Source organism: Magallana gigas, chromosome 10, assembly GCF_963853765.1.
Source record: "Magallana gigas chromosome 10, xbMagGiga1.1, whole genome shotgun sequence".
NCBI lineage: Eukaryota > Metazoa > Mollusca > Bivalvia > Ostreida > Ostreidae > Magallana > Magallana gigas.
Window position 1 is genome coordinate 4,485,869 of NC_088862.1, and position 25,173 is coordinate 4,511,041.

At 33.6% G+C, this 25,173-nt stretch overlaps 1 protein-coding gene across 1 annotated transcript; it reads right to left on the bottom strand.

Annotated features, from left to right (window-relative positions):
• Positions 1-1,321: 1,321 nt before the first annotated feature.
• Positions 1,322-25,159, bottom strand: LOC105328902 (uncharacterized). Its single transcript, XM_011429940.4, has 8 exons — positions 24,847-25,159; positions 17,548-17,661; positions 9,685-9,810; positions 8,058-8,411; positions 7,218-7,358; positions 6,083-6,166; positions 4,425-4,497; positions 1,322-2,118 (listed from the first exon to the last, which is right to left on the bottom strand). Exons 1-8 carry the CDS (start codon positions 24,908-24,910, stop codon positions 1,434-1,436), a joined length of 1,641 nt encoding a protein of 546 aa, XP_011428242.3. The 5' UTR covers positions 24,911-25,159; the 3' UTR covers positions 1,322-1,433.
• Between the last annotated feature and the right edge of the window lie 14 nt (positions 25,160-25,173).

Here is a 25,173-nt window from a genome sequence, read left to right on the forward strand (position 1 = left end):
CCCCTGGATATTCTGATGTTTATAATCATTAGTCCCTTTTCTAACAGGATGATTTTATAGTCATATCACATGTTGAGTATTGCAGTTCTCAAAAAGATCCTTAACCATTGTTTATATATGGGATATAAAGCTACATCAAATTCTGAACCTTCTTGTGAGGCCGAAGAATTGTCCTGGAGCCAAAGTCTTAACAATTATAAAGAATCATCTGGCTGATTAGTTTCTGAGAAGAAGATTTTTTAAGATTTACTCTATATATTCCTATGTAAAACTTTAACACCAACACCCCTCCCCCCCCCCCCATGTGGCCCCACCCTACCTCAAGGGATCATGATTTTCACAACTTTGAATCTACACTACCTGAGGATGCTTCCACACAAGTTTCAGCTTTCCTGGTTGATTAATTTCTGTGAAGAAGATTTTTAAAGATTTACTCTATATATTTCTATGTAAATCTTTGACCCCCCATTTTGGCCCCACTCTAACCCCGGGGGTCATGATTTTTACAACTTTGAATCTACACTACCTGAGGGTGCTGCCACACAAGTTTCAGCTTTTCTGTCCTAATGGTTCTTGAGAAGAAGATTTTTGAAAATTTCTCAAAATTTTTCATTAATTTCTAATTATCTCCCCTTGAAAAAGGATGTGGCCCTTAATTTTCACAACTTTGAATCCCCTTTGCCTAAGAATGAGTTGTGCCAAGTTTGGTTGAAATTGGCCCAGTAGTTCTTGAGAAGATGTTGTAAATGTGAAAAGTTTACGGACAGACAGACAGAGGGACGACAGACAAAATGTGATCATAAAAACAGGTGAGCTAAAAACCTAAGCCAAATTAAGGAAATCTGGGATGTTTATTGTATTCAACTCAATTACATGTATCATAAATCTACACCTATTTCTGTTTTGTGTTAGGTACAGGAATATACATCATACATTGTACATCCAAAAACTCTGCAATTACAGGTCGAAAGATTACCAGTAAAGCCCTCAGTTGCAAAAGGAGGCATTCTTTATTGAATTGGGATCGGATCCATTCAACAACTTGTTTCAAAAGATACGATTGGTTATCAATTCAACAGGATGGTTTAACTACTTATTCGCATCGACCATGTGCTCGGTGAATATTGTATTTCTTAGGTAGCTAAATCGTTATATTTACGTTATGCAGTAATGATTGTATAAAATATAATATAAAAACAAGTTGTCAAGTATGTATAGGGCTATCTTCAACATAAATTTAATGGTTCAATTATCGAGTGGGACGTGGTTACTTCCAAAAATATGTAACGTTCTTCTAGACTGGGATAAACAAAAACAATTATTATGCTTGAAGTTTCTATTTATTTACAAATGTAAAGTAACCATTCATCTCTCTCTCTCTCTCTCTCCCTCTCTCTCTCTCTCTCTCTCTCTCTCTCTCTCTCTCTGTGACATCACACATCCACCGACTGATATATCCCGTAGCCGTCATTGTCGTCAGATAGCAGACTTCCGTCCGTATCTGATTTTTTGGACTCCGGTGACGGAGATCTACTGTCTCTGTCGGGAGTCTGACACAGTATGTACGTCTCCTCAGAGTCCTGTTTGCCTATAGACTGTAGTGTTTTATTCTTACTTTTATTCAAGTTCTTTTTCCCTGTGAATATTGATAATGTCGTGGATGGGAGCTGGCTAGGAACATACACGTTCTCAGTTCTTATTAAGTCGTCTGTTATTTCATGGTAAACGTTTTTATCGTTCATATCAGAATAAAGGTTCTCCACCGATTTTCTTTCAGTGGATAAAAGATTGGTACCGGGAAAACCGAACGGAAACCTTTCGGACGTTCTATCGGATGTTGAAGCTACGTCATTTGTTATTAAATTGTCTTCCACTTCCGCATAAGCGGGCGACCTCAGCTCGTCAGAGGGCGCTGTGTAAGGAATCTCGTCTGCTACGATGCTGTATCCATCTTCCAGACGAGCGTGACTATTGGCTGGATAACTATGACGTCGTGAGGCTGTAGTTGATGACGTAAGCGGAAGTGGGCGTAGCGCTGAGACTTCCAGCGACGAAGAACGACCACTCAGTAGCGAAGCGATGTCAATGCTGCCGCCATACTTTAATTGGCGCTGTCTCCTACAAAGGAAATATCCAATTAGCAGGTCTGTTGGGGTTATCTTATACCTTATTATGATAAATATTAAATGCTGTGACAATACAGGTGTTGTTTATTAATAAAGTGAGTCCTCTTTGTAATCCAGATTGCGTATGCTGACAATAATATTATGGTAGCTATGTTTACTTCATTCGTTTCTTTGTGCGTAGTTCTGTAGCTTCAATTCTGTGTATGTTTTTCGAAAATGTGTACAATAAGAAGTATTATGATAAACAGTAAAATCAATCCTACAATAGCGTATAGTCATGAAAGTCCAATACCAATTGGCAAACATTTTCAAAAGTAACGGTCCTTTATAATTGCATGTGCGAAAAAGAATTACAATTGTTAAAGTATGATGATGAACAATAGAAGCAAATCTTGATATGTTCAGCAGTGAAAGCTTCCTGTAAAATTTTATTTTGATATTTTGATGCATTTTGTTAAGATTCAAATTTAATACAGTCACATAATTATTCAGACATGTACTTGCATAAGAATTCTATTCGAGAGTACACAAGTTCCGTCTACTAAAAGTAAAGTTAAGCAATTTCGAAAAACAATCAAACATCACGTTCACGATTTATGATATTTAGAGTGTGTTGTAGTGTTGGTATATATGATGTTGACAGTTGATCAGATATCAAATACTGAAAATAACTATATAAGGAATTAATTCTTTGTTTCTGTACTCTTTACAATCTCAGCCACTATTGTACCACGTGCTCAATTACAGAAATATGTAGGCTCAACGTTCATATACTAGATTTTGACTTTAATTAAGGTGCGAAATGCAGCATTAACTTATACACAGACTAATTATTGCACACAGAGTGTTAATTGTCGCCACAAACCCACTCCGTGGCAGGTGTTTAAATGTCAAATTTTCGTGCTGAACGTCCCCTTCTTTCAAATTTTCATCGCATTTCTGAAATCTTTGCTTACTCCGGAGTCACGTTATCAAGTAATTTATTCGAGTACGTTTAGCAATGCAGAACACAATCAAAGCTGTAAAGGTGCGGTCAGACGATACGATTTTTCATCAGATTTTCTCATCCGATTCGCTTTCGACTAAAATCGTACCGTGTGACCACAGAAGTCGAAAGTCGAAAGCAAAGTCTGAAGTCGATTGAAAATCTGAAGTGCGTCCGATTTTCCATCGCATCTCTGGTGAGAATCGTTACGTAACAATGATTTTTTTTTCCGGAAACAAAAAAATTGAATAGGTTTAATTAATCGAAAATCGATTGTAAAATCGTATGCTGTGACCACCTCAGCAATCGACTCCAATCGACTTACCCGAGCAAGTCGATTGAAAATCTGATGGAAAATTGCATCGTGTGACCGCACCTTAAAGCTATGGAAAATACGTGAAACCATTCGAATACTACAATGTGAGCTGAATGTAAAATATTTTCCTAACGAACACGTACTTAAGTAGGCTGGGAGGTCAACAAATTTCCTATCAGATCTCCCTTAATCTTTTAAAAACGCTGTTTTTGAGCATTGAACAGTATACTTAGTAAAGAAAATCTTCATATATTTGGCTTTAATTTTTGCCTTTTTTATATTTTTATACAAAGTTTTTTGTCCAAAGGAAGTTGATGGAGCCTAAAAATGTCTATGATCATCTAGCCGTCTTAAACGCATTAGAAACACCATGTCATTAAATTTGCCCATTTGTTACAGTAACTTTTCATAGTCGACCCCCCAAAAAAATACTCAACCCACTTGAACAACCAAATCTCAACAGTGTAGTTAGTCCTCTAACCGATTTGTCAGTCATTCTGTCTTGACTTCGTTTTTGTTATAGAGTGGTGAATAGATTTGAAAGTCGCCATGTATAGTTAAAAAAACAAACAACAGTTTTACTAGATTAGAATCTTTCAATAGATGACAAAGAAATCAATGTTTTCGTTTTTGTTATAATTGGGATCGTCCTTCATCACATTTTCTCGAATTTTGTATATAACATAAAATGACAATTGGGGAGCCGATAGTTTGTATTGTTTGATATACACTACTCTCAGAAACCTTGTTTTTAAAAAACAGTTTCAATATCAGTGTATTTTGAACTGTGATTTTGATTGGGAAAAAAATGAAAATTATTTTTAATAATGTCTCGCATAAGTTGGATATCAGTCATTTATAAATTGTAAATTTTATATTTACTTGATGGGTGTCGTTACAAAATTTACGATATTACCCCGACCCAGTATATTTACAATATGACGTATCCTTCATTTATTATGTCTTCTTGAATTGCCTGCTTTTGTTTTATACGTACCTAATACATACTGCAGTGACCACAATGAGGCCTGTCAGACTGAGAGCCGCCACGATGAGCGCCACATAGAATACTGAAATAAAACAAAAAAATCATTGAAAAATCATGCATAAATACCGGGTAATTTGACCAGAAAACTGTTTTCTAGTTTAACAATAACATTCATACTTTTTTTTTACCAAAACAACTGTTATTTTCTACTTTTATCCTAAGCCTTCATACATTTGACCAAAACAACTGTTATTTTCTACTTTTATCCTGAGCCTTCATAAATTTGACCAAAGCATCTGTTATTTTCTTTTTTTATTCTGAGCCTTCATACATTTGACCAAAACAACTGTTCATTTCTACTTTTATCCTGAGCCTTCATACATTTGACCAAAACAAATGTTATTTTCTACTTTTATCCTGAGCCTTCATACATTTGACCAAAACAACTGTTATTTACTACTTTTTTCCTGAGCCTTCATACATTTGAACAAAACAAGTGTTATTTTCTGCAAAAAATGCTGCTATTTTTTACTTGTATTCTGAGACCTTCAGAACTATCAGTTGTTTTACTGTCTATCTTACTTGCTCTATTTATGACAGAACATCACAACACAGAGACTTGAATGTCTTGTGATTCGATGAATATTGTACATGTATATCAATGGTTATTAAAGCGCCTATCAGACTTACAGTCAGTCACAGAGATCCAGGTCGGAAATTTTAAACATAATGGTTGCAATATTTTGAAATTTAAATTTCTAAATCAAGAGTAGAATTATTGAATGTATTTACCACTTTCAAATTATTCACACGCAAGGATTCAAATATTTAAAGAATGCGTAAGCTCGATCTGATTTTTTAAATATTCCAAAAGTATTTTTATACATTTTCGATACATACATCTATACCATGGACGACAACTCAGAATGTGAACAAACATGTTGTTTGCTTCTTCGTCATTCTTTCTATAGAGTAATGGGTTTTTTTCGATATTCATCAGTAATCAAGCGCGTGAAATCTCCTTTTCACAAATTCCTTTCTATCTTATTTTACATTTTAGTCCACCCCTATTCCCTTTGATATGTCTATATGGCAATATTTCAAATAATACAATTTAATAATAATAATAAATTTATCACGTTAACCTTTAAAATTTGGCTATTGTTTTTCTCCGTGAACTACTGTATAACCATTACATGTGTTTTAAGTAAGAATGAAAAAATGACAATAACCAACTGTCAACCAACTCAAAAATCCATAAAACGAAATACAAATTCAAACCAGAGCAACATGGACTTCAAAAAAGATAGAGGTAGGATCAGGTGCCTAGGAGGAGTGAGCATCCTCTGCTGACCGGTCACATCCACTGTGTGCTCTTTGTCGTAATCGGGAAAAACGGAAAAGTCCGTAGACAATTAGCTGATTAATTATGGTCTAACAATTAGTATGAAAAACGAAATTCCCAATATTGTAACTTTTAAATCTTCATGTAATACCCCTTTCTTTATAGAGAACTCTTTTCCTATTGGAAATTAATATACAGTCTGAAATTACCATGACATTCAAACATTCGTAATTACTCTACAATTTTCATCACAATGCTTTTATCAAACGTTCCTAATACAAACAACGAGAATTGTTGTTTGTTGTACAGAATGATAGTGTACCTGCTCTTTCTGTGAAGTCCACGGACGAGGTCGCGTCCCCATTCAGAACAGTCACCAAGGTTTTAGTTTCGTTCATTCTTGGCTCTAAAATAGACAGAAAGCTGTTGGATTTGATTGTTCTTGACAAGTGCGCTAGGTACTTCATTCTACGCCGCCAGAGGCTGAATGAACAATAGAGTGTACGTGGATTTCACAAACATATTTATATATGTATATCGCGAAAAACATGTAGTTCTTAAGAGATGAACAACTTGCCTCTATTGTAATGAAATTATCGCCTCTCGACTCTAAAGTAATGAAATTCCCACCTTATCATGGATAATAACTGGGGGAGGATGTTAACAGCACGGAATGACGTAACGACGGGGATATTTAGGCCAGAGTGATTTGTTATTCATACCAAATTTGATGCTAAACCATGGATGCGGAGTGCTAATTAATGGAGAAACCTCTCTCTCTCTCTCTCTCTCTCTCTCTCTCTCTCTCTCTCTCTCTCTCTCTCTCTCTCTCTCTTCCCTCTCCAAAGTTTCATCTTTGTTTGAATATACATGTAGTTGTAATTGACTAAATAGCTAACTAAAATACTTTTATACAGAGCACCTCTCCTTAAGGATATCAATATCCAGTGGTCTAAAAATGGCCAGGACCTGTTAAGTGCATATATGTATCTATATTTTTCACTCCATCTCGCTCTTTAGTCCCTATCTTAGCAAACATTGTTCAATGCTTACAAATTTCAGAATTATTTCATATTTATAAGAAGAAGAAAACTACGTGCAAAGTAACTCGATCATTAAAATCAGGTTTGTAAGTACTACCGGGCGCTCATCTACAAAATACTTAACGTCGGGCTATTTTTGGACAAGTGTTTACGTAGTTGCACTGTATCACAGACACAGGATCTTTCGGGAATCTTTAACTTAAGGAATGCCAACCCTTTGACAAGAGAGATAACTCTTACATGCACCAAGTATGTACATTATCAAGATAAAAATGTCATCTTTGTTGAGTTGTAATAGTGAAGATAAAGAGTGTGCACTAAAGTAACAAATTTCTGGTATTGTCCCACTCATCCCTTTATGTCCCGAGAGCTCACTTATTTACAACTTCTGGGTTATTTTTGGATAATGGTTACCATTGTGTTTGTCCCTGGCGGACTCCGGATAGGACTCTATAGGGAAAGTCTCCACCTCCTTGTCTATTGAAGCGCCAGGAGGACAATGATTGGAAATCGGGTCCAAGTAGTTGTCACGTGGCATTTCACCTTTTGGTGTCACTAAAAAGAGAAAAAAAATATTTTAAAAAACTATATACATGTACAATGTATATATCCATGTTACCTTTATTTTCTATATTACATTGAAAGGCATAATAACATGAACTTCCTAAACAAAATCTAGAAATTGTAGACTGGAAATTTCGAATCAAATTTTCAAAAATTACGTACGTATGTGGGGGTTTCTTTAAAAAAAATTTAATGTACGGCCTAGTTATTGATTTTTATAGAATGTAATGCTGAAAGACATATGAAAAGAGATATGATATGATTTATAAGATATCGTACTGTGTGTCAGTACTAGTATCAATCATGCCGTTTGATGTTAAATAGAAAGAAAAACCACTGCAATTTTTAGATTTATAACCTATCAAATACACTGAACTGTAGAAGTTTTTTCTTATGAGATTTTTTTTGCACACTTGTTCCTTAAAAAGAACTAAAGTAATGTGAACTGAAAATATATACCTTTACTATCAATTGCGTTTTAATTTTCTAAAAGTGTAAAAATATTTTTTCCCTAATTGTATTTTTCGCAATTCATTTTACAATAACTGTAAAAAGGTCCTCGATATTATTGATATATATATTTTTTAAATAAACAACTGCAAGTCGCAAATAAAAATTCTATTCTAAAGTTCTCAAATGCAAACCATGTCTTAATACATTTGTACCTAAAATATTCTGTCTGCACTTTACCTATATATGAAATGTAAAACCGGAATCCCTCTTTGCTTGGAGTCATGTAGATTTCCACATCACCGCACGCTTGAAAAACCGTCATGTTTCCGCTAAAACTGCAGACAGTTTTCCGCGGGAAAGTTTCATCAAAATTACAAAACAGAGCTGTGCGCAAGCGCAGACCACCATCACACTCTTCACCGGAAGCCATCCGCTCCATGTCGTGAATGATGACGTTGATGTAGGCATCATCTGGGACTTTGACCCTGACTGTGCACTCTGACCTGTCGGTCGAGGGGTAGGCGAGGTTTTTAATCACCCCCTGGGTAGCATTAGTTGTGTGCTCTTCTTCCTCACATGTGATGTTGGAATCTGTAACGAGTATTGTTTTTCATTATGTTCTTAACTGGGCCCCAAGTTTAAAGAAATACAAAGGGGTTTTTCCTATGTCTATACAAGTTGGTATATAACTGCTGAGACTAAATTTCCATCAGGATAGGTACGTAGAATTGCTACAATGTATGAAGAGATACGTGCATTACATTACTGTATTCTATACTCTGTCCCTAGGTTTTCCTTCCATCACTTTTGGATTGATATTTCGTTCGATAACAATAGATAAGTTTGTACTACAACGCCCATCCACTACATGTAGTATGAAAAATGTCCAGATTATTTGTTATGAAACGAAATCTACCGCTTCAGGCTTCTGAACACAATCCAAACAAAAATTCTACGGGGATTTTGCATCGCATCAGCCAATAAATAGCCCGGATGATAACGTTGAAAGATTGTGTGAGGTTTTCCGAGTGGGTTCCGAATGGTAAAAAGATGTAAACATTTCCCATTATAAATCTCTGAAAGAAATGTGTTTTCTTTCCTGTGAACTTTTGTGTGAACAATGATAATGTTTCAATAAGATAATTTGGACAGTTTCCCTTTTATCGATTTCAACTGTATATCTGTCACATGTATGCGTATTTAAAGTGATGGAAGCAATAATTTGGGACAGGCTCCAATAGCTGAAAACTATAAAAGATGCGTAAAATATAATTTTGTTTCTAATGATGCTTCGGCAGTTGATTGATTGGTTGATTGATTTATCTATTGTCTGATTGATTGATTGATTGATTGATTGATTGATTGGTTGGTTGGTTGGTTGATTTATTGATTGATTGATTGATGGATTTATTGATTGATTGATTGATTGATTGATTGATTGATTGATTGATTGATTGATTGATTGATTGGTTGGTTGGTTGGTTGGTTGATTGATTGGTTGGTTGGTTGATTTATTGATTGATTGATTGATGGATTTATTGATTGATTGATTGATTGATTGATTGATTGATTGATTGATGGATTTATTGATAACCTGACGCTATCATGTACGAGTGATGGGTACATTTATCATGCCATACACTCGTCCTCAACATGTCGTGCCATAAATCACGCAATCACTTAAAACGGTGACACAAACCCGGTTCTTAGGTAATATTAGAAGGGAAAGTCCGTACTTTTTTCATGGCTTAAGGTTACTTCGCTCGACAATCTTCCCACAACGTGTCCCCATAAGGATATCCGCGGTGATAGATATTTTGAAAATGACAGAGCAGTTAGGAACATGAGGGTACTTAGACTTTACCTTCTATGCAGTGGTAGACCACGTGCAGACTAACACCACGTTGTCCACAGAACTTGGTCGTGGGACAGTCTGATTTGCCCATGCACATGCGCCGCAGGTTCTGAAACGCAAGAGCGTTTGGTTCATCTGAAACAAAATACGAAAACCACTTTAGAACTAGTGTACTTTTGTAAGTAGTGTTTCAGTAATGAATCGCACATAAATAGCATTTTGTTGATCTATCGTAGTCTTTCCTTATCAAATTTAACACTGATTTTGTATGGATTTTTTTTTTATTTATTTTATTCCTTTGACCTAAAGAAATAGTAACAACAAAGAAGGTACACATATAGTAAATAAGCAATAATCAAAGGCGCAAAAGAAAATAAAACATGACAATAAACATCGTATTTAATGAGTACCTAAATATGTTGGAAAGCGTCTAAAAATTAGTAATACATCTAAATTGAAAAGAAGCCGAGAAACGGTATATTCAATTTATAGACAAATTTAAAGTTTAAAATGGCAGAAATTCAACGAAAAATGATGGAATGGAAATTTCCCGGTAATATGCACATTGTGTCTGAAATGTTAATGCAGCGGTTTAAGAGGAGTTTTGTCTACCAAAAAAACCGGACTAACGGACTGCCTGACAGACGAATCAGTCAGAAACATACAATTTCGCAACTTCGTTGCATGGGGTACAAAAATGTGTATTTGAACACCAAACATGCATATGACCAAAGAAAACGTTTTTAAACAAGTAAACCATAAACATACTCCATTTGTTTACTAGTATAAGAAAAAAAAACATTATCATCTAGTGCAAGAAATATCGGAGATGGCATATGTGTACTTAACAAAGACAGCATCGTTTTAGACCAATTTTACAAAGTTAAAAGAGCTTTAAGCATCTTTCCTTTTCCCCAATATTTCCTTTCCAGGCAATAAACGTATCTCGAATTAAGAAACAATGCAATTCTCTAAAGGATTCACAATCAAATTCTTCTAAGAGCATCTTAAGTAAATTGCCACATAATGCATTCTTCTGATATATGGTGAGGAATTAAACAGGTGCCCGTGTGTTTTGGGGATTCTTTGTGATGTACACAAAATCTAAATGACCTTAGGCTACAGTTTTCAAGTTACTGATTTGACGAAGACAAGACGTCTTTTGCAAAAGGACAACCATTATATATATATAGTTTATGTCTATCTCTATTAAGCAAACAGGATGCATTGGTATTACTTTAACATGTAATACCCGGTGAATATCCTTTTTATCTTCACAATTAGTCTCGATCATCAATAAATCTGTAACAAACATCAATAATTTGTGTCGGCGAACTACGCGTACGGTATTTCTCGATGTTTAATTACAAACAGTTGATAACAAGAAAAAATTGAATTCCAGGATACTAATAATCATTTCATTAGCATTGATTGCTAATTATATAATTATTCCATCTAAGAAGGAAAATCCAGCTAGACACGATATCGTTGCGAGGAACGAGTGGGTCTTCCGTTTGATTATGAATAAATGATAGGATTAAATCAAAATGTTGACATTTGGTACGAGTTACTATATTAACTTCTTTTTAAACTAATTTTTGGACCTACACTGCAATATTGAGATTTCCGGAAAGGGTCATTTTAAAACTGCAATATCTCTGCAATGCGTTATCCGATATTAAAATGGTTTTTACCCGGGCTCTGCTGAAAGCAGGGTCCTGGCTGTAGGTAGACAAATAGCCAATGTTACTATAAATAGCACAATTTCAAAAGTACACAAAAAACCAAACAGCGTCAAAGTAAAAGCTTCCGCTATACCAAATAGTTACAGAAAGAGTCACATTTTGTCAAAAGTGTTGGCATCTTGTTGTTTTTTTTTAATTTCGAGAGAAATGTCTATCTTTTTTTAGTTTTCTTATTAATAACGTGTTTTAAAAACAAGACTATGCATTTTGGACACATACAATGCGCATGGATTTCCATGAACTACTTTGCTGCGCGTTGAAGAAATAGGGATTGTATATATAACGCTTGTTGCAGAAATTTAAGGCAGTCATTACTACACAATATGCTTAAAGACACACCAAAAGAGCCCGGCTTCAGTACTTCATTATTTTGATTAATTTTTTATTCAGAAATGAATAGATTAGAAGAAAACTATGAACAAAATATAGGTCTGATTAATGAAAAAAAAAAAGGAATTGGAAAATTTAAGAAATCATAGGCTTATAGGCAGTATGGTGAGATCTAGAGCTAAATGGGCAGTTGAAGGAGAAAAACCTACAAATTATTTTCTGAATTTAGAAAATCGACATTATACAAATAAAATAATACCAAAACTAATAATAGAGGAAGAGAATTTGAAAGAAATAACAAACCAAAGGGAAATTTTGAATGAAATTGAAAGTTTTTATAAGAATTTATATAATAAAAATGATGAAAACTTTGACTATAATCGAAATGAAATTTTAACAAACATTGAAATAAAAACACTTAATAATAAACAAAGAGACTCCTTAGAAGGTGAAATTTCCTTTAAAGAAGCTACAACAGTTGTGAAAAATATGGCAAATAATAAGAGTCCAGGTAGTGAAGGATTTACAACAGAATTCTATAAAGTTTTTTGGAACAAGATAGGACATTTCGTGGTTCGATCTCTAAATTATGGGTACAAAGTTCGGGAACTCTCAGTCACACAGAAACAAGGAATTATTACCTGTATCCCAAAAGATGGTAAAAGTAATTTTTTTTTAAAAAATTGGAGACCAATAACACTATTAAACGTTGCTTATAAAATAGGTTCTGGACGTATTGCTCAGAGAATTAAAAATATGCTTGATACTATTATTAGTCCCGATCAAACAGGTTTCATACCAGGGAGATATATTGGTGAAAATACTAGACTGATATATGATCTTATGCAATATACAGAGGAAAATGACATCCCTGGTGTATTGTTAATGATTGATTTTGAAAAAGCCTTTGATACTGTTTCCTGGAAATTTATTCACAAATGTTTAGATTTTTTAAACTTTGGAGTATCCATTCAATCTTGGATATCTACTTTTCAATGTAATATAGAATCATCGGTCACACAAGCTGGATATCTTTCAAAATTTTTCAAACCTAGCAGAGGATGTCGCCAAGGCGACCCGATCTCTCCTTATTTATTCCTACTGTGTGCAGAAATTTTGGCCTATAAGATAAAAAGTAATAAGAATATACAAGGAATAGTAATAGATGATACTGAATATCTTATATCTCAATATGCTGACGACACTGTACTAATTTTAAATGGCTCAGAAAAATCCCTCAAAACAACTATTGATGAATTGAATAATTTTAATACAATCTCTGGACTCAAGATTAATTTATCGAAAATACAATTAGTCTGGATAGGCAGCAAAAAATATTCTACTGAAAAATTATGTCATGAAATGAATTTTCATTGGACAACACAATTTAAATTACTAGGCATCCAATTTGACGTAGATCTAGCAAATATTCCAAAACTCAATTATGATAAAAAGTTAGTTAAAATTAAAGAAATCATCAATCAGTGGAACAAAAGACATACAACTCCTATTGGTAGGATTACTTTGATCAAATCTCTTATTATATCACAAATGAATCATTTGTTTATTTCACTTCCAACACCATCAAGTAAATTTATTAAAGACTTAAATGAAATATTGTTTAATTTTCTTTGGAAATCTAAGGTGGACAAAATAAAAAGAAAACAAATTACACAAGAATACTCAGATGGTGGTCTCAAAATGATTGAAATAAATAATTACATCCAAAGTCTAAAGTCATCCTGGATCAGAAGATTGATAAATAGCCCAAATTCAAAATGGAATATATTATTAAATAAATCAATTAATACGGACATAGTGCTGAAGACTGGGCCAGACTTCATATCCTGTATATTAACTAATTTAGTTAGAAACTCCTTTTGGAAGGATACATTTATTGCTTTCAAAAATATACAAGATAGAATGAAATTACTTACATGGCATGAATTTATTACACAACCCATATGGTACAATAAGAATATTACAATGGGGGGGAAATCAATTTTCTTTATTGATTGGTTCAATAAGAATATTGTTTATATCAATGATTTGCTGGATGAAAATGGGTCCTTTTTAAGTTTACAAGACCTTCAAAGTAAGTTTGATGTCAAGTCAAACTTCCTTACTTATCTTGGTTTACAAAAATCTATTTTAACTAGTTTACATTATCATGGAATCTCAAAAGAAGATGATAACCCAAGGCCTTTTATACCTTTCCACATTAAATTATTTTGCTCACCTCGAAAAGGATCTAAGATTATGTATAATATTCTAAACATGGAAAATGTCACATCTTTCAATAAATCAAAATGGGGATTATTTTTTATGTTGTCAGACTTACAGTGGAAAACCATATACCAGTTACCTTTTGTCAACATTAAAAGTACCAAATTACAATGGCTGCAATTTAGAATTAATCACCACATTCTAACAACTAATAAATATCTATTTAAAATAGGAAAGGAATGTAGTAAGTTGTGTAACTTTTGTAAACAACATGATGAGACAATTTTTCATGTACTATGGGAGTGTCCTAATGTTCAAGAACTCTTTCAGCAATTTTTTGAATTCTGTCAATCAAAGAGAATTACAATCCAAAGAGATCCTTCAATTTTTATATTCGGGCTACACTCTGACCCTATTTCTACAGACATTTATTCTATCTTCTTGGTTATGAAATCCTATATCTATAGGAAAAGATGTCTTAATGAAGCACTAACAATTCATGAATTACTTATAGATATTAAAACACATATATCAACTCTAAGATATATAGCTATCCGAAATTGCAGATTAGATGATTTTTATAAGAGATGGGAAACTTGGCTTTTTCTTCTTAATAGACTTCACTAAACAATTATAGCAGACTCTGACTATATAGAGATGATATAAAACTATAAATCAATTACTTACTCATGTTCAACAACCAATTCTCTCTCTCTCTCTCTCTCTCTCTCTCTCTCTCTCTCTCTCTCTCTCTCTCTCTCTCTCTCTTTCTCTCTCTCTCTCTCAAGAAAAAATTTTGTTTTGAAGTGATATTTTCTCAAAGCTGTTATCACTTTATTGTATACAAATGCATTTGATTGTTCAACTTCAAATAAAAAAAAAAAAAAAAAAAAAAAAAAAAAAAAAAAAAAATTTATTCAGTACAAAAATATCTACAAAACGTATATGCTTTAAAAATCAAATATCGAAATTTTGGAATCACCTTCGATGACGACCGGAAGTGACAGACGACCTGCTTTAGTTAGCATATTTGAGATATTTGAGTTTTAAGAAAAATGTTAAGAAAAAATAATAATAATAATTGTGAAAGATATAGAAAAAGAAACCGAAGAAAAACAATAGGGTCTTCCGTTGGAAACGGAAGACCCTAATAAAACTATCAGATATAGAGAGCGATTCTTGAAACATGTACACTCATGTGCCAAAAGTATGTCAATTTTCTTTCCATTTTTCCTTATTCATTTCCTTGAAAACTAGATTTGTTATAAAAAAAAAAAGAAATTCTGGCGTTTTCTTTTTCTCAGATCTAAAAAAGATTTATGATTCAATTTGCAATTTTTGACATAAATTTAAATACCGGTAACTTTTTGACAACGCATTTGTAAACTTTGATACTTTAACCACAACACTAAAATAATTTTTAAAAGTTGTACTATGTATCCTTTGCAATATGCGAGCCGAATCTTACTTTGGACTGTTGATACAAACCTCAGGAACAGGTTTTTTGGAAAATATTTCAAAAAGGAATTAGTTTTCATAGGCGGGGGTCATAACAATTTCTTGAACCTCCATACAATAATGAGGACGCCCACTTTTATACTGACTTCATACATAGTCAGTGCATGTTTGTCTATTGTTCTCCGTTTAACAGTAGTTGTATATTTGTCTAAGTTATGTCAAAGGAAGATTAATGGACAAACATGCGCTCATGATCTAAATGAGAAAAAAACTGCTTCTCCTTACTTTCGCTTTCTCTGTTGTAACCAAAGGTTGATAATATATGTTGAATATTATAATTCGCCGCGTGATTTAACACCTCAACGTCACAAGCACACCTCGGGTTTTGTGAATACCGAATTCTATCACGTGACGTATAAGGTAGCATGTTATGTGCTAACTAGGATAACGTTTTCGTACACGTTAAGTTGTCAAGCATTGATTTAAAGTCTTCTGTATTTACATGGGCGTTGTCTTATTGTTGAAACCATAGTAATAGTATATTTGTACCGTATAGAATAGAAAGGACTCTGGTGAAAGATTGATCACATAATTTTTATACATGGCATTGTTATTCGTGCTAGCCTAATTTTAGTACCATTCTGATAATGTAAGCTCCACCTCTCAATCACCTATCAATCTTATGTTCGGTCAAAGGCAGATAAGCGAAAATTTTCTTTTGTCGACAGTTGTAAGGAGAAAAACATTGAATGAGTTTATTGTGTCAAAGTCTAGAATCTAAATTTATGTTGGAAATTGACTAATAAAAAAACCGTGATATTAGGTTCAGAAATAAACGCAACAGAAGCGACCGAAAAAGATCTAAAACCCGGCGCTATGTGCAGTCATCCTTTACTTGACGTGATAATAAATACTGTATCGGGTTGAAAAATTATTGTACCATTAGTACTTTCATTTTTGAAAAAAAGACAGTCGAATTCAATTCCCTTTTTAAACAACATACTTGTGAATTTAAAAAACATACATCTTTAGAGGAACGATTAAATGAAAACAAAAAATGTCCCTCGCAAAGGTGATTGGAATATTTGAATACTGAAACAAATTCTTATTCGCGTGTGATAAATTTTCGCAGGAGCCTCGTCGGCGCGAATATATTTCTCTGAAATCAGTTATCAATTGGCTCTGGTATTTTGTTCTCAAGATAGTCTTCATAACGAAATCTAGTCGCCACGAACCAGTTAATAGAAAATAAATCGCAAAAACTGCCGTTGCGAAATGAAATTTGATTTACAGTACAATCTTTCTGACAGACTTATACGAACATAGAGAAAATACTGTATACATGGTTATTTTCGCTTCGTGAAATTTACGCCCTTCAACACTTGCGAACAGTTTCGCCCCGTCTTGAATTAGCAAAGACACAGTTGCGTTTTTTCCTGTATATGATAATGACTTCAAGGAACATTATAAAGAAACTGTTGATAGACCTGTAATTATATCTTATTTGTTTAATCATTTATCAACGAAAGTAAAAAAAATCTTTTGATTTACAATGGATGTGTTTTTGTTTTGTTCCCGATTTTTTTTCTTTTAAACTGTGCATAATGGAGAAAAACAGGTATGTATTTTTTCCCGAGAAGATTGATTGAAACATCACCGGCAATAACTCGTGAAATAAAACGAATTAGCGGCAAAGGCTGCTGTGTGGTTTATGCTTATATTCTAAATTCCTGTCGAAACATCTGTGAAAAATTCGGTAAAAGATCAATGGTAAAAATGCATTTACCAGATCACTCTAAAGCACTGAGGCATGTGAAAAGCTTGGAACCCGTGTCAATAAGTACAAATTTCCTCTCTGTACCTGCAGCTTTCATAGTTTGTGAGGCAATGTATAGGCTCTTCTCCGTTTCTCGTCTTTATTCAAAATATTTTCTCATTTCAAAATCATGTAATAATTTTTTTCTCCCATCATCCATTTTTGTTTTTCTCTTTTACTGAGTCAGATTTTTTTTAACCAATTCCAATTAATATTCTCTCTCTCTCTCTCTCTCTCTCAATTTTCTCTCTCTCTCTATCTCTCTCTCTCTCTCTCGCCCTCTCTCTGACCTCTGACCTTTGATGGTGTCCTTGACCTCGGTAATCAGGATTGACCCTGACTGGCAATGTAATGGAGACAGGTCCTCTTTCCCACGGTTACAGATCGTCACAGCACAGCGAGACACACTATCTATAAAGAGAAATACCGGTAATTCTAAAATTGGACAGTTAATACGTGGTTGTGATAGATAGCAAGCTGGATAATAAATATACAAGTCTAATAGACAAAAACAAAAGTATAATTTTTGATGAAAAATTATATTTTCAATTATTTGATTTAGAAATTTAGAAAATACCAGAGATAATTTCGCCCCAGATTTGAACCCAAGTTCGGTATTCACAATTTCTATACTTTCACTACCGAGCAAGCAAATCGGTTGATACAAACACCTTAACAAAACATTCATAAATATTGAGACGTAGTATCTTTAAAAGAATAAGTCGAGGTGTAGTGAGATATCTTGGTAGTCAATAGATCTCTATGGGAGTTGATATACATTTATTGCATGAATGTTCGGGAAATATGAAGATTTATTCCCCAAAGAAAAATCATATTTCCCGAGGGCTTTATTATTAAATGATTGATCAATTCCTAGCTCTCTGATTGGGTGATATCCGACAATCGAGATTATGGAACGTTATATTCGCCTGCATGTGACCTAGGATGTCAATATAAGATGTTATTTTTTTTATATTAGACTAAAAATAGATCGTTCAGTGAAAATTGCGTTTCTCAATTTGTTCGGCTATAGCTTCAAACTAAAATCTTCGCTTGATAACACTCAATTTGATATCTGTATCAATTCGTCGCTGAATCATATAATAAAATAATTACATGTATTGCTGTTTTTAAGGCCAGTACGATTATTTAGCTAATCATAAATACTAATTTTGTGGGTTTGTCTCCTGTAATTATCTGGGTTGTTGTTGTAATTGAAATTGCAATATAATTGCACTAATAACATATAAAAAAAATATGATTCATAATTTGTTATTCATAATTTTTTGAAGAGAAAGCGTTTTAAGGACTCTGATCAAAGTAAAATTTCAATACATATCGTTAATTCTGTACAAAGATTGACTGGCTAAAAATGTACATATTCGATAGTGCAGATATTTGTCCATGATGATTTGTATCAGTTTATTCTGACATCAGGTAATAATTTTTCGCGAAGAAATACCGGTATGCTCGAATGTTACTGCAGAAAACTAAGATCCTTGGTAATGCAGTCTAAGTTGCCTTCACATTCAATGCTGATTTGGCACCCTAACTAGATACTTTAGTGATAATAATTTTTCAAATGAAATTCAAAAAATTAATATTCCAATACAATTAACCCCACGCATTTTATACAGAAATCAGCCTTATAAAAAGCAATATTTATTAATTTATTTAAAACGAGAGTTGTCTCACCTTATCAGACGGTAAATGCACCTTAAAACGTTAATTAAATGAAAGTCTTTTATATCATTCAAAATTCCAGTGAAAACATTAAATTATTTTTAAAGCCCTTTAATAAGATCAGCCAGATATACACTTCCGTGCAAAGTTTCCAAACCTTCCACAAATTCTTCACGAATCGCTTGATGTTTTTTAACAATATTTATGTCCTCGTTATCTTTTAAGATTTTCGTCTTAACATATTTCTTCAGCCTAATTAGTGAAGTTCTTCTCGATCTCTCTGCATATATACCCCTCCCCTTCTCATCAAAGACTCTGGGTTCTTTTTGAAAAGTTATGCACAAACATAACAATCGAACATCTAAAATAATCAGACACCCCCATCCCTTCCTTTTGACAGACTTGCTTATCGGACAAATTAAGTGACCAAATGTCTAACTGGTATGAACCAAATTTTAATCCATGCTAATCTGGCTTTATAGCGTCAATTGGTAAATAAACAAGGTTTTTGCTAGACAGGTATGTAATTCTCACCGGGTTTCACTTACTCGTTCAGATTTGAATATGACGCCCACAGATTTAAACACAGCATAACTACGTCATATCTCTGGACTATCTATATTATATTACATAATCTATGTTTCTGTGTTGTTTTTGTTTTGTGTTGTTGATTTGGTTTTTATTTTTTATTTTTTTTCTTGTTGCCATCTCTTTTTTTAGGAAGATGGGTTTTCAACAAAATAACCATGCAGCAGATTTATCAAAAAAGTTATGATTTGATTAGCTATGAACTATCACTGAGTCTAGAAAAATTCTATTTTTAGCATTTAGATTTGAGATTATTCCTATATCTTTGAACAGAGCTCTTCTTCTAAAGGAGATTTAATAAGTCTAAAAATGGCCCCAACCATCCAGTCCTCTTAAAGGTAGTAAACTTCATTTGGAAATAATGACAATTAACATATAATCCGAATTTTGTTTATTTTATAAAGATAAGTATGTATCTTGCATGTTTAATAAATTGTAAAGAGTAGTAAAAATTGCAATTTGAAGAAAGTACTGTATATTTCGAAATATTGCAATTACAGCGAACACGCTTTTCCAATCGAACACACTCTCTCTCTCTCTCTCTGTAGGCCAGCAAGTGCTGTTTTATCATGCTTTATCAACAGAGCTTTCGAAGGTTAGACGTGTATAAATGTCTAAGTTTTTATTCCCATCATCCAGATAGTTTCTCGAAATGTTTAAACATTATATTGAATTTCTAGTTATTTGGATAATCTAACCTTTGCGACTTGCAATCACGATATGCCAATTAAAAATAGAGTAAGACTTTGAAACAGACCATGCTGGTCAAATGTTTTGTTTCTCTTTCCGTTTATCGAAGATCCGATCTTGTGTTTATTTCTTTGCTTTTACGACTACTTATCATTTTGATATGGAAAAATATCCCAGCCCTAATTTTTCAATTTTCAAAATCTCCTGAATTTCGACCACAGGTGCTTGTGGACAGGACCGTGCACTCCCCCCCCCCCCCCCCCGGGGGGGAAACGAGTGTCAATATAAAATGTCGTGATATTTCTGTTATTTTTCGAGTTGAGACATATATAAGGGGTTGTTAATGATATTAAATTTTTTAAAAAAATATATACAAAAAAAATGGAAAAGGGGGGGATAGTGCACGGTCCTGTCCATAAGCACCTGTGATTTTGACGTGAAGGTGAAAGTAGTGTTATATTGGAATATTACCTCGTCTGGTCTGTGTTTAGTGTGTTCTGCGCTCCGTTTTACTATACGGTAATAATAAAAAAAGAGGTACATGTAACAGAATCAGAGGGAAAATCCGAGAGAACCCGAAGGAAACGAAAATCGACCAAAATAAAAGCGTATGAAAAGCGAGCAAATCGTTTCGTGCGAGAATCCTTTCGTGTAAACCGTTCAGCGTTTCGTGTAAATCGCTTCAAAGCGTTTCGGACAAAGCGCGCAGCGTTTCGTGTAAACCGTTCAGCGTTTCGTGTGAACCGTTTAGCGAGCGTGTAGCGAGCGTGTTGTGTAGAAGTGCGTTTCAAAGTCTGTACCAAACATAAAACTAATATAAGAGCGTTGTTGTAAATATCATTAGTATTGTGTTAGGAGTTACTATCTGTTGGTCTATTGCCATTCTTCTAGATATCAGTTTAGATTCATTGGTATTGTTTATCAAAATTACAAATATTTGCCAGTTTCAAACAGTTTATTTAACGTTAACTAATTCAAAACCATGAAAAAACATTTATAAAACCTCATTGATTTTTTTTTATCTTTCTCTGGACATGAAAATATTTGAAGAACTTGAATTACATAAGGTATAATCTAATAATGGAATTCAGGTTCTTTTACTAGGAAAACATTTCATAATTTTGGTAAAATGATCGCATCGAACACCCATTCGTCTTATCTATGCTTCTTCAATTCTTTACTGGCATTTGATACACTGACATTATGATATGAGGTAAAATATGAACCACGAATTTGATTTTAGAGATTTATAGTTGAATACCCATGAGCATGAAGGAATTTGTTGATATAATCAAATTGTTTCCCTGATACTTTTTTTCAGTTGATGATTTAGTTACTTGCACTTGGAATAACATATTACCATTAAGCCCAAGTGGTTCCTTCATTACCAAATCATTACCAACGGCCTTCGATCGATATTGTTTTAAAAGGCACCAGCCTTTTTCGCTTCGATCTTGATAGAAATCTAGTTTCGTTTAAATTCTTGAGATATGCCTTAGAAGATTTCCTTCGTGAACTTTTTTTAACCAGACATGTTCAACTTTACATGCAATAACTTTTTTATCCGCTTATCTTTTCTTCCTCAGATTGAGATAAGCTAAGAGTTCTTTTGGCATGTTTAAAGAGCCATAAAATCTAAATCGTATTTTGATGTTAAAAAATATATATATATTGCACATTAAATCAAAGTTTAGTGTTACACTGCAATATTTGACATTTATTTTTAGTACATGTATAATTATCATATAAAATCTCTCATCAAGTATAAAGAATTTTGAAAATTTAAAGACAGATCTTTTTAAAAGTAAAAATTCTAAAAGCAATCATGATGGCATAAACTTATTTTCTGTTATCGTCTATAATAAACAAAGCAACCTTCATGCACGGATTTGGGGGGGGGGGGGTGCGGGGGTGTCCGGACCTACCCCCCCCCCCGGAAAATTTCAATTTTTTTAAATATAGATGGTAAAATTATCGAAAATATGCCTTGGACCTCACTTATAACTAACTAATATATGTACATGTACCTCCATTATATATTTCACCCTGTCCTACATGTACCTTAGACGTCAGTTTCGAGACTGGTAGTATTTTTTCTATATCACATTAACTCCCACAGAAACTCAATGGGAGGTTAAACCCAAAAGCTTTATAATATATCATTTTAAGAATGATAAGCTCTAAATAAAACCCTTCATCATTTTCCGGAAAAATACTTTGTCAAGTTTAATGCAGGGTTACTTGGAAGAAAAAAGTAAAAAATGTAAAATAGAAAATGTAATGTATATCTAAAGTCAAATTACTCTGTAAAAACTTTTATTAGTTTATGTACTAGATTTTTTTTTTAAATTTACAAACCATTTACAAGATTTAACGGTACAAGCACTGATTTAGTCAAATGTGTCATTTGAATCATAAAGGCGGAGAGAGAGAGAGAGAGAGAGAGAGAGAGAGAGAGAGAGAGAGAGAGAGAGAGAGAGAGAGAATACATCAGTGGGGAATCTTTCCAAAAACATAAAACCCTTTCTGTATAATTGTACAGAAGATGGGGGAAGCTAGAAAAGTTTAAATTGAAACAATTAGCAAAAAGTCGACTCGTGAAGCTAGCTACTGGCAGCGTTAATTTGTTGGAATGGCAACCATTCAAATCAAAGTGCGATCCCAATTAAATATTATTGTTTTAATTGGATTCAGGTTTCCCTGACTTGGGCTGCGATGTTTCTTTCAATTATTGCCCCCTTTTCACCTAGATTTCATTGATTATTGAGTACTTATAACAGCATGCTATATAACAAGAAATCATTTTTTTGTTATAATCTTGGCTTCACTTGGATTCAATAATACATCTCTACATTCTGTCGATATCTTATATGATAACCATTATGTACAGATATTATCATTACATTCCGGTGCATTTAATTTAAAACAGTCGAAAGCATCATCGCCATCTCTTCTTAAATTATGATGTTTATCAGTCTACATCTCTCTCTCTCTCTCTCTCTCTCTCTCTCTCTCTCTCTCTCTGTTTAAAATCTCAATATCTCTCTCTCTTTCTCTCTCTCTCTCTCTCTCTCTCTCTCTCTCTCTCTCTCTCTCTCTCTCAAATAATTCAGTCCTCATTTGTTTATCATTTCGTGTATTGTGTTTTACGTACTTGAAAACGATGCTTTTCTACTTAATAACCATCGGTGGGCGTCTATTATATAGCCTTGTAGATATTGTCAGCTTCATCTTAAGCTGTACATCTGATATGTATGGGTGTGTGCCAGTTTTGATTTTATTGAATAGACGGTGTAAACAACATAATCTCATACAATATACGTATGTGATCATCTGCTTGAACAGTCTATCTATACTGTTATAAGATTAAAAGGGAAGAAAATATCTACAACACGTACATAGAACCATTTTAACAAGAGCTTGGACTTTGGGTAGTTTTGTAAAATTGCATTGTGACGTAGGACTGTCTATTTCTTTGCTGGCCACTCAGCAATGGCTCTTTGAAATCAACACGACTTGTCTGGCTTTTGGGCTTAGAACATGCAATCTGTGTATATTTCCCTTGAAACCAGCGTCATTTTACACTTGTTTTGATGCAAGAAATAGAGAGTTACATCCTATCGAAAGTCCAAGGTCTTGTTAAATTGGTTCTAAACAAATCAATAGAATAGGCAATATAATACAAATCAGTCAGTCAATATACAAATTACAAGTACATCGAATACTCAATACATTTCTATCAATTTGCCAATGCCCTGGATGTTGACTAATCAATCGATCAGTCAAAATATCAACCAATCGGCCAATTTATAAACAAATTAGTTGATACAATAAATCCACTAATCAAAAAAATCGTTCTTATAAAATTGAAAACCAAATATCATTTTCATACTGATTTGAAACTAAATTTATTATCAGAAAACGGAGTCTGCATGCATTTTTGGGGGGTTTTTCCCCATTTTATTAGATCCGCCGAGTTGGTTTTTTACAGCTGCCGTATAATACGGCTCTCGTCTGTCGATACGTAAAGTACAGGGCTGATTTTATCATGTTTTATCAAACTTCCAATAGATACAAGCACCTGTTGCGTCCATCAGAATCTGTTTTATAAATAAAACTCCATCGCCATGGTTGAACTGAAGATTGATTATCTCTCTCTCTCTCTCTCTCTCTCTCTCTCTCTCTCTCTCTCTCTCTCTCTCTCTCTCTCTCTCTCTCTCTCTCTCTTTATGAAGATATAAGCTGACATTCATTCCTGCACTATCTCAAGATAGTGATAGCTTGCATTCTGGAAGATTCATTTGCCTAGCTAAATACAAGTGTCTTTCTTACGTATATTTAACAGCAAATCATATGCCATATCGTAGTTCTATAAGGTGTACCAAGCTGAAACAGAAAATTTAACCCAACCCTTAGACCCCACCCATTCAGATAGCGAAATATTTCATCTCTGTCACTGCAGTGACAACACAGAAAAACAAAGTGATCAAAATTTGCTATGGAAATACCCCTTAAAAAATTTCCTCATTTTTTTTAACTGACAGATAAACGTCACATAAAATTCAGAATACTTCTAAGTCTTCAAGTAAACAAACTATCAGCTACTTTTGTTCTGAATGTCATTATAGTATTTACCTTCTCCCATGCATACTGCAAAGTAAATATCCAACATAAATAAATAATGAATAATTCGCGGCATCTTTCTATTCTCTCCTTCCACTGGAACCCACAGAAGATAAACACAATTTTCCAATAAACACTTGTTGATGTTGATAATTTTTGGAGTTGCGTGCTTATATATTTTTTCGGCTTCTACTTGCAGACGTTATTTTCGCATCACGTGACTTTAGTGTGAGCGATGAAATATGCATGCTTTTTTCCCCCTCTTCTCTATTTTAGCGCTGATCTTTACATAATCAGTGGGTTTATCTCAATAACACTTGTGGGGTTTTTAAGATATGG

Coding starts and splice junctions, on each gene's coding strand:
- LOC105328902 (XM_011429940.4), bottom strand. CDS start 24,910: ATGCCGCGAATTATTCATTATTTATTTATGTTGGATATTTACTTTGCA. Junction 8,412..9,684: donor GGTCTACCACTGCATAGAAG/GTAAAGTCTAAG, acceptor TACTCGTTACAG/ATTCCAACATCACATGTGAG. Junction 2,119..4,424: donor GTCACTGCAGTATGTATTAG/GTACGTATAAAA, acceptor TTTCCTTTGTAG/GAGACAGCGCCAATTAAAGT.